General features: G+C 41.9%; 2 protein-coding genes across 2 annotated transcripts; both read right to left on the reverse strand.

The window, feature by feature from the left end:
* Positions 1-663: 663 nt before the first annotated feature.
* Positions 664-3,822, reverse strand: PCYB_031140 (splicing factor; the record flags this gene model as incomplete). Its single annotated transcript, XM_004220784.1, has 6 exons — positions 664-873; positions 1,018-1,317; positions 1,459-1,557; positions 1,873-1,980; positions 2,176-3,579; positions 3,796-3,822. 6 exons carry the CDS (start codon positions 3,820-3,822, stop codon positions 664-666), a joined length of 2,148 nt encoding a protein of 715 aa, XP_004220832.1.
* A 2,933-nt stretch (positions 3,823-6,755) lies between these two features.
* On the reverse strand, positions 6,756-9,362 carry PCYB_031150 (alpha/beta hydrolase; the record flags this gene model as incomplete). Its single annotated transcript, XM_004220785.1, has 2 exons — positions 6,756-8,962; positions 8,999-9,362. The coding sequence occupies 2 exons, from the start codon at positions 9,360-9,362 to the stop codon at positions 6,756-6,758; spliced, it is 2,571 nt and encodes an 856-aa protein (XP_004220833.1).
* Between the last annotated feature and the right edge of the window lie 6,019 nt (positions 9,363-15,381).

Genomic DNA, 15,381 nt, shown 5'->3' on the forward strand with positions numbered 1-15,381 from the left:
AAAAAAACCTACCTCAATTGGCAGTGATTGGCCATTTTTGCCAAAAAACTCAAACGAGTTGGATTACCAAGTGGTGTAAACCACAATGGTGTGTATTAACCATTTTTAAATTCTTCAAACGCGAATATTCGTTTAGCGTTCACATCTCATTATTTCTTTGGTTAGTGAAGAGTACGAACGATGTGGTACTCAACTCACCACAAAAAATGTAAAAACATACAGGTAGAGGAGAAAAAAAAAAAAAAATAAATAAATAAAAATCATAACTGTTCCCCATCATGGGTATTCATAAGGGTATTCATAACTCCGAACCCTGAAACGGCTTTCATTTTTCTTTTTAACCTTTTCGCCTTTTGAAAGAAAAATGCAAACCGATGGGGACACAAATAATAGTGAGCATTTCCCCCAAAATGTAGAAAAAAATTACAAAAGTCACAAAACAAATAATATCATACTCGTTAAAAATAATTACTGAGTAGTGAGGAGGCTTTTCCAAAGCACTTACCTCACTCATTCAGTTAGGTATAATACTTGTCGGGAACTCATTATGGGGGGTGTTTACTACGTTTGGGTAGCTCTCCATCATAACGTATGCATTTATGAAAGGGCCCTTCGTTTTTTCGTACCGTCTTTCGGGTATTTACAATGGCACTGCGCGTAGTCCTATTCAGTGTCACTCTCCCCTTCGTCATTCTCCTCCTCGTCATTCTCCTCCTCGTCATTCTCCTCCTCGTCACCTTCCTCCCCGTTACTCTCTTTTTCTTCTTCCTCTTCCTCCGCGCGCTCTTTCATCTTATGCCTCTTCTCTTCCCGCTCTCGCTCTTCCTCCATTTTCTTCTTCCACTCGAGAGCCTTCTGAAATATCTTCATGTTCTAACAAAAAAAAAAAAAAAAAAAAAAACAAGTGACACAAAGATGGCACAAAAAAGATCATAAAAATCACAAAATGGCAACCGCAACACATATGCGATACGGAAAGGGTCCCCGTGCTGAAGGACAAATGACCTCCCCTCTCACCTGTGACTGGTTTCCATCGTCCGGGAAAACGTACGTGATGAACTCCTCCACTACTTCATCGTCATCCTTCTTGATAATTTTTCTCTTCTTCACTTTCTTGGGCAACCGCTTCTGCGTTTTATCTATAACGTCCTTATCCCCGTAGTCTTTCTCAATTTCGTATAAAAAGTTCAGCAAAATGCACCTTTCATTAACAAGCTCACTTTTCTTACAGAACTCAATTCCGTTTTCCAGAATTTCTCTGCACTTTGCGATATCGTCAAAGTAGATGTACTGGAACTCCGCGTAGCTTTTGTAGACCTGTAGTGGGGTGGTGCAAATGAGTTATTGGAAGCGGTGATGAGTTCGCAACAGTGGTGATAAGTTTACGGCAGTATGGTAGCGACGATGCCAACCATACAACGCAGCTACCACCTTTACTCAACATGAAAAAAACGGTACCTTATAATGCTGGGTTATATTTAAAAGCCTTTCATACAATTTCTTCGCATTTTCGTACTCCTGCAGGTTTATTTCCAAGTCGATGTAATTTTTCCAGATCTGTGCGGAAATGGGAAAAAAGGAGACACATGGGGGGTGAATGTAACACGTAATAGGGTCGGGTTACCCAGCAGGGCTACACAAATTTACAGCAAATGGGGATGAAAAGATGGCGGTGCAAAGGTGACGGTGCAAAGGTGACGGTGCAAAGATGGCGGTGCAAAGGTGGCGGTGCAAAGGTGACGGTGCAAAAGTGACGGTGCAAAGGTGACGGTGCAAAGATGACCGTGCAGAAGTGACGGTGCAGAAGTGACGGTGCAGAAGTGACGGTGCACACCGCGCTTACTGCTCACACGAGGGCACATTTGGACTTACCAGCTCGGGGAGCTTCATGTCGTCCAGGTGGATGGCGATTTCTGCGATTTGCCGAGCCCGCTCCACCTCGTCCAGGGACAGCTCGAAGTTTATCATGGAGATCCAGGCCTGCAAAAAAAAGGGGCGGATGGAACAGGCGGGACATGTGTGGGGGGTGGAAGAGGAATGTGGGAACATCGCTTAAAACTGCGAAATGAGAATAACTACCGTCGCTTCCTCAACTCTACGCCCCGCTTCCTCAACTCTACGCCCCACTTCCTCAATACTACGCCCCACTTCCTCAACACTACGCCCCACACTTACCTTCGAGCTAAAGGGGAAGGCCTCGACGTACTTGGCGTAGATATCGCGGCACTCCTTAATGTTGCCTAGACGCAGTTCCATCTCGCAGTACTCCTCGAAAATCTCCTCCTTCTTGACATTTTCGATGGCGCGGTTAAAAATAGATCGGACCTTCGGAATGTCCATCTGCCTTATTTCAAAGTTGGCATACAGTAGGTAAATTTTCTTGAAGGTGAAATTCTGCTTCTTCAAAATTTTCAGCGCATTTCTATAGACATCTCTAGCTCTCTGTACATTTTCTGCATGCAGTTCCTCAAAAATTGCATAATTAATCCACAGGTAGATATATCTTTTCCAAAATTTTTTATTTTCCACTGGGGGAATAACACTAATAGCTCTTTCGTATAGCTCCCTTATGCGGTAAACACACTTATCCTTATTCACCAAATTTATGTTGGACTCTTCCAATTTGATATAATTAAACCATGTGTCATAATCGGAAGGGTTTTTTTTAATCTCCTCCTCGTAAGTAATCCTCTCCTTAATCATCAAGGTCTCATCCAGTTCATCCTTATCAGCATACTTTTTCTGAAATTGTAAAAAACTTTTATACAAAAATTCACTTTTATTTTTTGGCAAAATTTTAAGTGCCTCAATATAAATTTTTCTGCATCTCTCATATTCATTATTTTCTTCTTCAAAATTGCAGAAATGGACATAAAAATGTTCATCCAAAAAAGATGGAGGTAACAGTTCGATACACTTTTCAAAACATGCTCGAGCTCTATCCACATTTTTATACTTCCTCTCAAATTTAATAAATCTGTAAAAGCATTCCATCTTAGGTAGAGTTACAATAAGTCTTTCAAAAATATTTCTGCATTTTTCAATTTCTCTACATCTTTCCTCAAAATTTATATAACATAGAAATGCCGTTTCGTCAATTTTCCACTTTACCCACCTTTCGTATATATTTCTACAGTTCACAAAATTATTCAAGATTTCCTCCAGGTGGGCATATTTTTTCCAAAAAATATTTTCCATAGGTAGCAACAGAACTACTCTTTCGAATAAATTCCTCGCACTGTTAATATTTTTATTTACTAATTCTACTTCTATATATTTTAACCACAAATTTACGTTTGTGTAGTCTATATTTAATGCTCTTTCGAAAATGGATCTTGCTCTTCGAATGTCTTTTTGCTTCACCTCCCACAGGGCGTACTTTATGTACGTACTAATGAGGTACCTTCTCTTCCTTATCTTATCCTCATATTCCTTTCTCTTACTTATTTTGTATTCGTTCAACTCATCCTCATCGATCAGGTTGTAGTTCACCTTCTGCTCCACTTCCTCCAGGTCCAGTGCTTCGTTTATCAGCTGCTCCGCGGTTATCTGTACCTCCGCCGCGTTCTTGTTCTTCACCTACGGGAGGGGGGGAGCGGTATGACGGCGGTGTGGTGGCGGTATGAGGGCGGTGTTACGACGATGTTACGACGATGTGACGACCATGTAACCACGATATGACGACCATGTGACGCGCACGCGATGCGCATCCTTCCTAAATCCCCCCATAAACATAGCAAACGCGGCACTACAACCGGTGGGCAGCTTCCCACCGACGCTTACGCCGCACATTACCTGCAACTTCCTGCTGTTCACATTCATCGTGTCCTATTGCGTTTCCACAAAATTGAACTCACACGAGGGGTATTATACGCCCTTTCGAACAGAGCGCGCAAGGGGAAAGAACCCTACGCACCGTTGAGCAACGCATGTTCTGTTCCACTTAACCAGTTCGGCCGGACTCTTCACCTCTTCGCAGTAGCATAGAGGTCTTCCAAAACAAAACTGCTCAGCGGGAGAAACAAAAAAAAATACTCAAATCATGCCGCTTCTAAGATAATTCTCGAGGCTAAGTGGTAAACAAATTTCCTTCACAAAAAAGGGGACTATTTTAGGAAGCGTTTTCCTTTTCTTACTCATAGCCAGCCTAATCGCTTACTAATTTTCTCTACTTCCCTGCAGCTTTCTTCCAAACCTTCGGCGGCATTTTAAAACCCTTTTCGAGAAGGTCAAAATTTCGTCTGCTAACAGAACCAGAGAAAATAAAAAAGCCGTTTCGGAGATAACCCAAAATGGCGCAAGAAAGAGGGGCCACGCCTTTCGCACTCGAAATGTGAGCTGTATACCGAAGGAACAACTTCGCAAAAAAAAAAAAAAAAAAAAATCTTTAAATTTTCCAACCGCAGGACTGCGCAACAATTGGGGAGGAGAGGGCGCTTCCACGGGCAATTTCAAACGGGGTTTTACTGAAGGAAAATCCCCCCAGCCCAAAAAAATGACCTACGCGGATTGGCAAAACGAACATCTATCGGATTTACGTACAAAATGTACTAACCAAAATGGAAGCGCCTTCTAACAATTTTTTCACTCATCTTTTCAGCGCCATTGAGAAAAAAAGTACGCCTTTTTTCCCTCCCTATATGGTTAACCCTGCAAGGAAGGAACTCATCCATCATGAGCGACACATCGCGGATGGCTCACCGCGGTAGGTAATTTAATTCACCTTTCGTGCGCAAACATAAACTGAAAGCCTGCTAGCGGTGCATGCCGGGAGTGAGACCGCCTAAGATATGTGGATCCCCATTTAGTGAAATTACAAGCTAATGCCACAAAGAATAAACGCACCTATATGTTTTCCATGCGGAGAACACGGTCAGTTTTCAAAGGGATCATCCACTACGACAGTCTCTGCGCAGGGGTGAAAGGATAGGGCGGGGGAGTTTAGCCGTCGGTGTTCCCCCCGTCCATTGAGGGAAACCGCCCAAATGGCCACATCGCTACATCCATCTTGGACGATAAAAAAAAAAATGTCCAGAAGAGACGATCTTGTATAATACATAATTATTTAAAGCTACGTTTTCATTTTAAAGTTTGTTTTCGTCAAAATCGGTGGGGAAGAAAAAGAGCAGATGAACATACATAAACAGATAAACAGATAAACACGTAAACACATAAAAATGTCAACATATAGAAATGTCAACACGTCTACACGTCAACACATGTTGGCGCAGGTGCGACTTCCAAGTGAACTGTTAACGTGTTGCGTGGGGGGAAAGAAAAAAAACTGAGTCCGCGGCGCAGGCAGATATGCCACAAACGACGCTTCTTTTCCATAAGTGCTCATTTTGGGGGGACAAACAAAAGGGGCCAGGCAGTTGCTAAATGGGTGATACTTTCTATCACTTAAAAAGGGGCTTTAACAACAAAAAAAGGAAAAGAAAATGAAATGAAACGAAATGGAGCGAAATGGAACGAAATGGAGCGAAATGGAACGAAATGAAACGAAATGAATCGAATGGAAACGAAAGGAAGCTTCGCAAAGATGCCGGGACGCGCGCCAAGGGAAAGCCACATATCAACGCATGCACGGATGCGAAAATGCACCGACGCACGTGTGTTCAAAAAAAAATAAAATAAAAAAAAATTCATATCTCCCATGCGAGAGATACATAGCATTGTCCACAAATGAAACGTGTGTGCTCAAACGTGTGTGCTCAAACGTGTGTGCTCAAACGTGTGTGCTCAAACGTATGTGTCAAACGTATGTGCTCAAATGTTTGGCCAAATGTGCCATAGGGGTAGGTAATCCTTTAATGAGGGATGAGAAACAAACTCACACACGTTCGATGTACACCGGCAGATGTGCTAAGCTTGGAGAGGCGTTGGGTGACCCACTCACCTCAAACTACCATTCCGTATATTCCATCATAGCTACTTCCTAGTAGAGCACCTTTCGTGCAATTCAAACGTATGCCATAATAAAAATCGTCCACTGAACTGGGCGCCGCTTCACTGGTTGCTCTCCCTACTGCGAATTTGTCATCCAAGTCCTCCAAAAACAAGATGGCCTGTGGTCTACCCTTACTACAAAGGAGAGGGGGAGGGGGGGGCACAATTCCTACTCAACACTCTGTCCAGCGTTTAAGTTCATTGTTTCTATTTCCGTCTTTCTTCATGGGTTTGCTACCTTCGGATTCGCCGCGGCATTAAAAAATTTCCAGCAGGGCACACACGTGCAAGTGTGCACATATATATACATACATATATAAACATACATATATATTCATTTATACATATATTCATTTATACATATATTCATTTATACATATATTTATTTATACATATATTTATTTATACATATATTTATTTATACATATATTTATTTATACATATATTTATTTATACATACACAAATCCCACACGTGAACAGGCGTGGCCCCCCAAAACCGCCTACTTAAAAAAAAAAAAAAAGGGGAGAGAAGCTCCCTCGGCTCGCCCTCCCTCCAACTGCAGACAAATTGCCCAGCGCTGTAACATAGGATATGCTCCAAATGGGGAAAATAAATTCATATAATCATATGCGTATTACCCCCAGCGGTCTTCCCTACTGCCTACCGCTCATATATGCCACCCCACACCAAGTCAACACCACGGATGCTTCTACTCACGAACCGTCCACACACATGGGGTGTACCGACCTCCCCAACACACACCAACCCGCTTTTATCCCAACCCCCTTTTATCCCAACCCCCTTTTACCCCAACTTTTCATTCGAAATGGATCGATAGCCAAACAAAGAACTCAGATTATTCATAGTGCTGCTGCTAGCTGAAGACATTTTCCTCCCTATAGGCTCCATAGCCTGGTTGGGGTACTCATCCATTTTGTTTTCCTGATTTCCGTAGATAAAGTCGTTGTAGCTGTTAAACTTGAGGTTATTCATGTCGGTTATTTTGTTCCTCATTTCACTGCGTATGTTGTTTCCTCGTTTCATGTAGTAGGACTTCGCGCACACCTGTTCGCTCGTGTTGCTTCCACCTCCATCGTCGCTCCTCCCCTGCACAGCAGCATTGCTCTCCATGTTCCTTCTACTCTCCATGTTCCTTCTACTCTCAATCATTCCTTCGACCCTCACCTCTTTGGACGCTCCACACGAACTGCTGACCCTGCTCTCTACGGACACTCCGCTGCTCATACTGCTGGCTTTGCTCTCATTGGATGAGACACTCGACAGGCTCACCTTACTTGCGCTAATATCTCCTCCACCCATCGCTTCGAGCGCCCTGTCATTGTCACTATGCATGCCCTGGATCACACGCTCATGTGGAGAGTGCGACCCGATTTCCACCTCGGCCATTCCGGAGGACATTCCTCCTTTCCCCTTTCCTTTTCCTTTACCCTTCCCTTTGCCTTTGCCTTTGCCTTCGCCTTCACCTCTTCTTGACTCCCCCGAATATTCACTTCCACTTTCATGCGCCCCAATTGCCTTCTCCCTTTCGTTACCACACTCCTCATCGCTGTGTGCATAGCTTGCATGAGCACCGTGAAGGCTACCACTTCCCCTTTCATCCACCGGGGGAACAACAGCATTCTTCATGTCCTGGGAAACCCTAGGCACCTTATCTACAATGTACACATTTCTACTCTCTCGCGACATTCTAGAGTTGATTTTTTCCGATGAGCTGTCGTCCATGGCGCTCCCCTTCCCTCGTTGAGCTAAGTCCTTTTCGCTACCCATGTGGATATTGCTGCGGCTGCTATGGCTTGGGCTCTGGTCCATATGGGAGGGGGGCATATTTTCTCTCCTCGCGGGGTTGTACACGTAACTTGAGCACCCCTTGATGCGGATCCTTTCCATGCCTTCTTCTCTACTGCCGATTCGTCTGCCATCGGGGTGACGCTCCCTACTGTCGATTCGTCTGCCATCGGGGTAACGCTCCCTACTGTCGATTCGTCTGCCATCGGGGTAACGTTCCCTACTGTCAATTCGTCTGCCATCAGGGTAACGTTCCCTACTGTCGATTCGTCTTCCATCAGGGTAACGCTCCCTACTACGTTCCCGGTATCCTCTCCGATCGCTGCCTTCACTCAGCTCGCAAATAAAAGCACGGTTGGTTATCTTCGCCCCCCTCTGCTTGGTAAACGAGCTAGACGACACACCACCGCTGTCCCTCCCGCCATGCAATTTACGTTCACTTTCATTATACTTCGCACACGTGTACCTCCAAAGGTCCTCAATGCTAACATTCGTGTCACTCTCGTAAAACGTATTATCAGGTATGTTTTTCATGGAAGATTCGGCAGATCCCAAAACAGTGCTAACACTTCGAGAAGAATCATAACCTGCCTTCTTCCTCTTATCCCAAGGCCTACTCTGTTCAATATACCAGTTTTCCATATTACTCATGAAGGAGTTTAATACTTCACTACTTCCTGAAGCTTTATTCCTATCAATGGGTCCTAAATTTAAATTTTCGGTCGAAACTGACAACATTTCCGTGTCTTCTTCTCCCTTCCTGTGTTTCTCCTTCAGTTTTTCCTTCACCATCTTTGCATTATTCAAAATAAATTTATTCCTCAACTTCTGTATGTTCACATCTGATATGTTATATACACTATTTACATTTTCTCTGATATTATGTTTGAGTACAAAAAGGAAGGCTACCAATGCTGCATTGACCAAGCTACCAAAGGAGCAATCCAAATCGTTATGCCCCCCTCCTTGTATGAACATATAATACGTATTAACAGTTGTTCTTCGAATCATTTCTTCTGTGCCGTGGTAGGAGAGAAGCCTATCCTTCGTGCCATGGATAAATAAAATGGGACACTTAATCATGTGTACCTTATCAATGTTGCAAAAGGAATCATAAGGCAAGGTATATTTTACTTTTAACTTAACCCTATGTATGGATGCCAATGGAGCTTGAAGAATTACACCTAGCAAATTGTTCTTTGTTGCTATATGAACAGATGCAGCTGTACCTAGACTCCTACCATATGCTATTATGCTGTTCCTTGGAATGCGTAACTCCGTTACTAAATAATCATATGCTGCCTCTACATCATTGTACAGATGCGTTTCCGTGGGGTAACCTGAACTGTGGCCATACCCGCTATAGTCATACGCAAAGAGATTCAACCCTAACCGTTTCAATCGATACTGATAAAACCGCACGACGTCTCCTATATCTTCTGCATTCGCATGACTAAATAGAACGGTTGTGTCCGCCTTGTTGTCAATAAAAATCCCACATATCGTACTGCCATGCTTCGTTTTGAAAAAGTGCAGATCCTTCCGATTCTTCGAGTAGCTAGGCTCGTGTGGCCGGAAGATTAGGACGTTCAGCAAGTTCCCCATGGTATGCGCGCCGGGGACACGCAGGCTGCGCCTTCTAGTTGGCCGCTACGAAGTTGAGAGCTAAGAAGTTCTGACCGCTGTGCAGTTAGCGGTGCGATGTTGGCGCTACCCTACTGCTCAACACACGTGCATATATCACAACGCGGGAGTGTTGTACGTACACATACCATACACGCGCACAGAAGAGGTGCCGAACTGTTCTATGCTTTCAAATGCGTGAAACGCTTTTTCACAGGGTGGTGCAACGCTTGCGAGGGGTCGGAGAAATGACGCTTCGTGATCCTTTTTTTCCAATTTTTTTACAACGCTTCGGAAGAGATGTGTAAACATACACGTGTGTGCACATACATATACACATATACGCTGCTAACTCCTAAGGCGGATTTTTGCTTCACCCATTTATCTGCGCCTCCGGTTGAACGCCAAAAACGTACAAGCGAAATGCACAGTGCAAAATGCTAAAATGGGGGACCCATATATATTCACATATACATGACATATGCGCACTGGAGAATTTTAAACAAAATTGAAAAAAAAATAAAATAACACAACACAACACAACAGAGCACAGCAGAGCGGAGCAGAGCAGAACAGCACATAAAAGCAAATGCGTTCACGTACTACTCCTTACGCAGTGGAATGTTTTATTAAAAAGTTTGAAACAAAATTGTTTTACTTGAAAGAATTTGCTCGGACGCACAACGGCGAGTTACAACGCGCATCCTGTACTTACGCGTATGTATGCACATACATATATATATGAACATACGCACGTGTGTACCTATGCACATGACGCTGCAGATTCGCCTCTCGACCGATCTCTGCTTACAAATTCGCCACGACGCGCAGGTACACACACATTCGTGTATTCATTCATACATTCAAACGTTCATTCATGCGTACATTCATTCATGCGTACATTCATTCATACGTACATACACACACCAGTGGCACATGTTCGCAAAAATGCTGAATGTCCGTGAGGTGAATGCATCTAGATGAAGGCACAGTACACTCTGTATGCGCCACGGATTTTCTTACTCTCAAGCGAATCAGCAGTTGATCTGTGTCTCCACTTGCTCCGCAAAATTTGGGGAACACAGGAGGGGAGGGGAAGCACAAATAGAGGGTAACCAAAAAGGGTAACCAAAAGGGGTAACCAAAACGCGGTAAACCAATAATGGGAAAAGCAAAAACGAATGCAACCTCTGTGGCGCTGATCCTACTTCTGGATCATTTCAAATCAGTGTCAACTACGCGTAAACGTACGTAGCCGCCAATGCTTGGGCATCACTTTTAACACGTTCACCACATAGGCAGTTCTTACACAAAAAGCATTAAAACAAATTATTTCTTCCACTATTCCAAGGGGATAAGCAAAAATGGAACATGAATTAAAATTCAAGGAAGCTTTAACAAATTGGACACACCAAATGGGGGAACAAAACAGAAAAAATTAAAAAAGTTCAAAAGGGAAACGGCTGCATTAGCACATATATATATATATATATATATGCGTGTGTGTACGTATATGCACCCATCTGGCAAAGTGGAATGCCACGGGGGTACCGCTGTGCACACTGACTAATACGAATTACGATTCGTAATCCTGTTTACTGTTACAAAATGGATGGAATAGACACGCATGCAAAGGTGCAGCGATGCGGCGCGATGCAAATGCAAAGATGCAAAAGCGAACACAGACAAACACAACTGTGAGGTAACTACCGCGAAAACCTCAAAAGGGGATTAACCAGGGGCGTAAATTTGTGCAAAAAAGAACACATATACAATGTGGTGTACATGGGCACGTGAAGTATACACGTGTGCTACCATACCACGTTCGGTTAATTCAGCTCAAATGGGTGCTAAACTGTTAAGGGCGATGGGACAAAAGCTGTTCATTACGCCCCTTGGAGACGAGAAAAAGGGGCATGTTCCAGGGTTGTGTGTGCATTTATAGAAATAAATAGCACCCCGGCATGCATTCCTAAGCTGTACATTCGTGGAGAAAATAACTTTCATGCACGAGTGGGCGTGACGTACAGGTACGTGCCTCCACTGTAAGAAGTACTACAGCGAGGTACGTAATTTTTGCCAATTTGCTAATCGGTACAGAGCAGAGGGTAGGTCATGGAGAAAACATGCACTAAAAAAAATTTATGACAAATCCAGAAGGATCACAAAAAAATACATACATTTATGTAATTGTAGGCATATGTATATAAAGGTAAAAAAACACAGGCGAGAACACCATGCGCACAACGAAGGCACATGTGTGAACTCTTAAAGAGAAGATACAAAACTGCGAAAAATGCAAAAAAGGCAAAAAGGTCAAAAATGTCAAAAATGTCAAAAAAGTCAAAAAAGTCAAAAATGTCAAAAAAGGCAAAATGGGCAAAAAAGGCAAAAAACCCTTTTTATGCAAATATTTTCCTCATTAGAAACTCGCACAAAAGGGTCCCCACAAAAAGTTAGGTACTCTTTTTACTTTTTAGAAGTACATGGTGATCTGTTTAAAAATTCTTTTTTCAATATTTACTGAAAAAACTACAAAGGGGGAAGCGTGTAAATTTTACCTATTCGCCTGTTTATATGTATATAACGCCACACTGAGTTGGGGGCGAAGTATAGAATTTATACCACTGTACTGCTTAATTATATGCATAACAAGGAAGGAAAATTATACTGGAGTTGGGTAATGCCCATAAATGAACGGCGCAAAGGTACGAAGGTAAGGTACACGAAAAACATATACATGTAAACATAAACGTATATATGTACACTTTAACCGTACGCTCTCACATGCAAACACAAAGCAAACACAAACACAAACGCAGAGGTGAAAACGTTTCTTCATGAAAACGCCCGAGCGGTGAAGCCAAATGCCAACACAGTAGTAATAAGAACGAAGAGAGAAAAGAATTTTTTCTTCTTTAAAAAATGTCAAAGCCGTAAAAAATGGGTTAACGAAAGAAGCAAAAATTGCTTCCATGCAAAATGTACATAACAAATCGGCACAAAATAACGAGAGTTATTAATTTTTCCGACAAATATATTTTTGCGCGAAGAAAACAAACACGAGTGAGCAGCGCGTATATATTGTAATATAGGATAAACTTACGGTTATGCTGTACAATTGTACACTGCTTCGTGGCAAATGGTTATGTATGGCCTTGCACGCCTTAAGAGCATTTTGGTATAGGCGTAAAATTAACGTATACAATAAATATGCGCAGTAAGTTGTTCTTCTATACAATGTACATAGTAACAAATATGCTAATGTACGGAAGCCCGAGGGGGGGGGCAATCCCACCCAGCCATTTTTTAATTTCTGAAATCGCTTCATCTCACATTTTGGCGCGATTTTTTTTTTTTTTTTTTTTTTTTTTTTCTTCTAGCCTTTAGCTTTTTAACAACACTGACTTTTTGGTTAAAAAGGTAAAAATTCGCCTGAACAACATGAACAGAAAAAAAAAAAAAAAAAAGCTACTTAATTGCTTATCACTTTGCTATTAATGCTTAGTTGAAAAGTTCAAATTTTGTCATAACGAAACAGTTTTTTACGTTTTGCTGAGAAAAAAATGGGTAAAAAATTTTATCCATTTTAACAAGCGCGTAATTTCGCTTTTTTCGTTCCAAGGGCGAAGAAAAAAAGGCCTTTTTACATTTGCCATTTCTGCAAAAAGAGTTTAAAAAAAATGCATAACATTATTGCGCCATATATCGCCTCTTATTTACTATTACATTTATGTGCCATCATGTGCACTGTAACCAGCCCGACTCAAATTTCGTAGCTTTGAGCGAACAGAAAAAAATAGAACCATTCGTGTGTAAACGTGACTGAATAATTTTTTTTTACTGGCGCACTGCAGAACAGAACATAGCGCGAATTGTGTTATAACCCTTTTACATAAATTTGTATGCATTCTTTAATGTGCAATTCTTGCATGTGTTGTGATGGTGCCTTCCAGCGCGTAACAAAACTGAGTGTGCTGCATGTGACGCGTTCAACATCGCAGTTATGCTGCAGTGGTGTGGCAGTGGCAATCTTTGACACATCTATAGAAAAAAGGCAATTCGATCCGATCGGCATATGTGCGCCCCATCTGCCCTCATATTTTTTCGAGCACTTATTTTGATACCTCCTCCCGTAGCTTGCAACTTAAAACCACTATGACACAACGGAGTTGCAAAAACGTGTGTAAGTGCTACTGATCTGTTGAGTTAAAAAATATATTCTTAAAAAATATGTGGGGTAATTTTACAAGACCCATTAAAGAACGATCAAAATGATACACATAGCAACACCCAGCATGCAACTTTTTTTTAAATGCCTTTCCCACGGTACTTTCTTTGTAAGGGTGAAATTTTCTCTACATTTATGCACTTTTCAAATGGGGAAAAAATTGCTCCCAAAAAGCGCACAATTTTTTTTTTATACCACGGCGTTCATCCACTCCGAGTGGGAAGCACAGGAATGCTGACTTTCCACGTTGCGTAAGTCCACATGGGGATTAGTACGCAAATGTGACAGCGTGAATTCACCGAACGGTTTTTGTAAAAAGGAAGGAAACTTTGCTGCGCTCCGTTTTCTTCCCCTCTGCCATAAAGTAGCAACCCAAACGGTGTACACCACAAACATTTGGCAAACAGCTGGTACATGAGTAAAACACTTCGTTCGAAATGGACAAAGAAGGGCTAAATATGCATAATTACAAATGGTGCTGCGCATAAATACAAATGTGGAGAATTTTTCTTTTAAAGATAATAAAACTACGTCATTGCCGCAAAGGGCGAAACACCTTCTTTTGTGCTTTCCCTTTTCCGCATACGGAAAACGTTTCATTCATTTAGTTTTCCGAAAAGGGGTAGAGGCGGGGCACAGGTGAATGGTCACAAAATAGTAAAACGGCTCAGAGGGAGTGAAAAATTACACGTCTGTGCAAATATCGTCCGAATGATGCAAATATCTGTATGTACTCTATTTGTTCCCGTCGCCCACCTTTTCAACGCTATAAAAGTGGGTAAACAAAGAGTCTTAAATGTACATTTTTTCAGTTTATTTTTTTTATCCTTTCCTCGAAAATTACACAAACTTATGTGTCGACGTCTGAAATGTACACGGTGGGCGTAGTTCCAAAATTGGCAATTAATCAAACAAGCGCTTTGACCAGCACGGCATGCGAAATTTGCCTCGTCCACCAAGCAAAATTGTTGACCGCTTGGCAATGTAATGATGAGGGGTTTGCGCTTTTAGCTGCAGCGGCAGTGATGTTAATCGTCCCACATGGGCAAACATCAGCCCCTCGGTGAGTTACGCTTCGTTTCTTTACCACCCCCTTTTATGGAAAACTTTTCCAAAACAAACGCAAAAGGGAACGCCAACTTTTATTTGTAGTTGTCAATTGTCATACATTTGAGCGGAAATAAGGTAAAATGTACAAAAATTAAATAAAGACAATTGCAAACCTTTTTCCTCACCTCTAGTTGTTCCCAGTTTGGCGAAAGGGTACCCCATGTGTGTGAATTTATTTTTTTCCGTTTTGCTTTTTTTTTCATTCGCCTTTTCTAATTTAAAATTAAATGCATGCACTGCAGTATGTTTCAATTTGCATTGCCATATATGGAAAAGTGAAAAGCAACCTGTAGGTAAAAAAAAAAAAAATTCACTTGATATCTCTGTCAACTAAATTTTGTAAGCATTTCCCCCGTTTGAAAAATGTTCCGTCTACTTATATTCACCAATTTTCCCTGATCAAAATTACAGCATACACAAATGCAGGCAGGCACTCAGGTATTTGTTATATATGCAATTATGTGAATAACCAGCAGGGGGGATAATTGTTTGCCCAAAAAATGAGCTCTATCAATGGGGAAAAAAAAAAAAAGTGTACAAAATTTACGCATACAGGGGATATATATTTTTTCTGCTTTTTCTTTTTTTAATTTAGGAAAGCAGGTATGTTCGCTTGGAATTTTCACTGTTTTGTCGCTTCGCCGTTTTGCCACTCGTCAT

This window comes from Plasmodium cynomolgi, chromosome 3 (genome assembly GCF_000321355.1).
Source record: "Plasmodium cynomolgi strain B DNA, chromosome 3, whole genome shotgun sequence".
NCBI classification, from domain to species: domain Eukaryota; phylum Apicomplexa; class Aconoidasida; order Haemosporida; family Plasmodiidae; genus Plasmodium; species Plasmodium cynomolgi.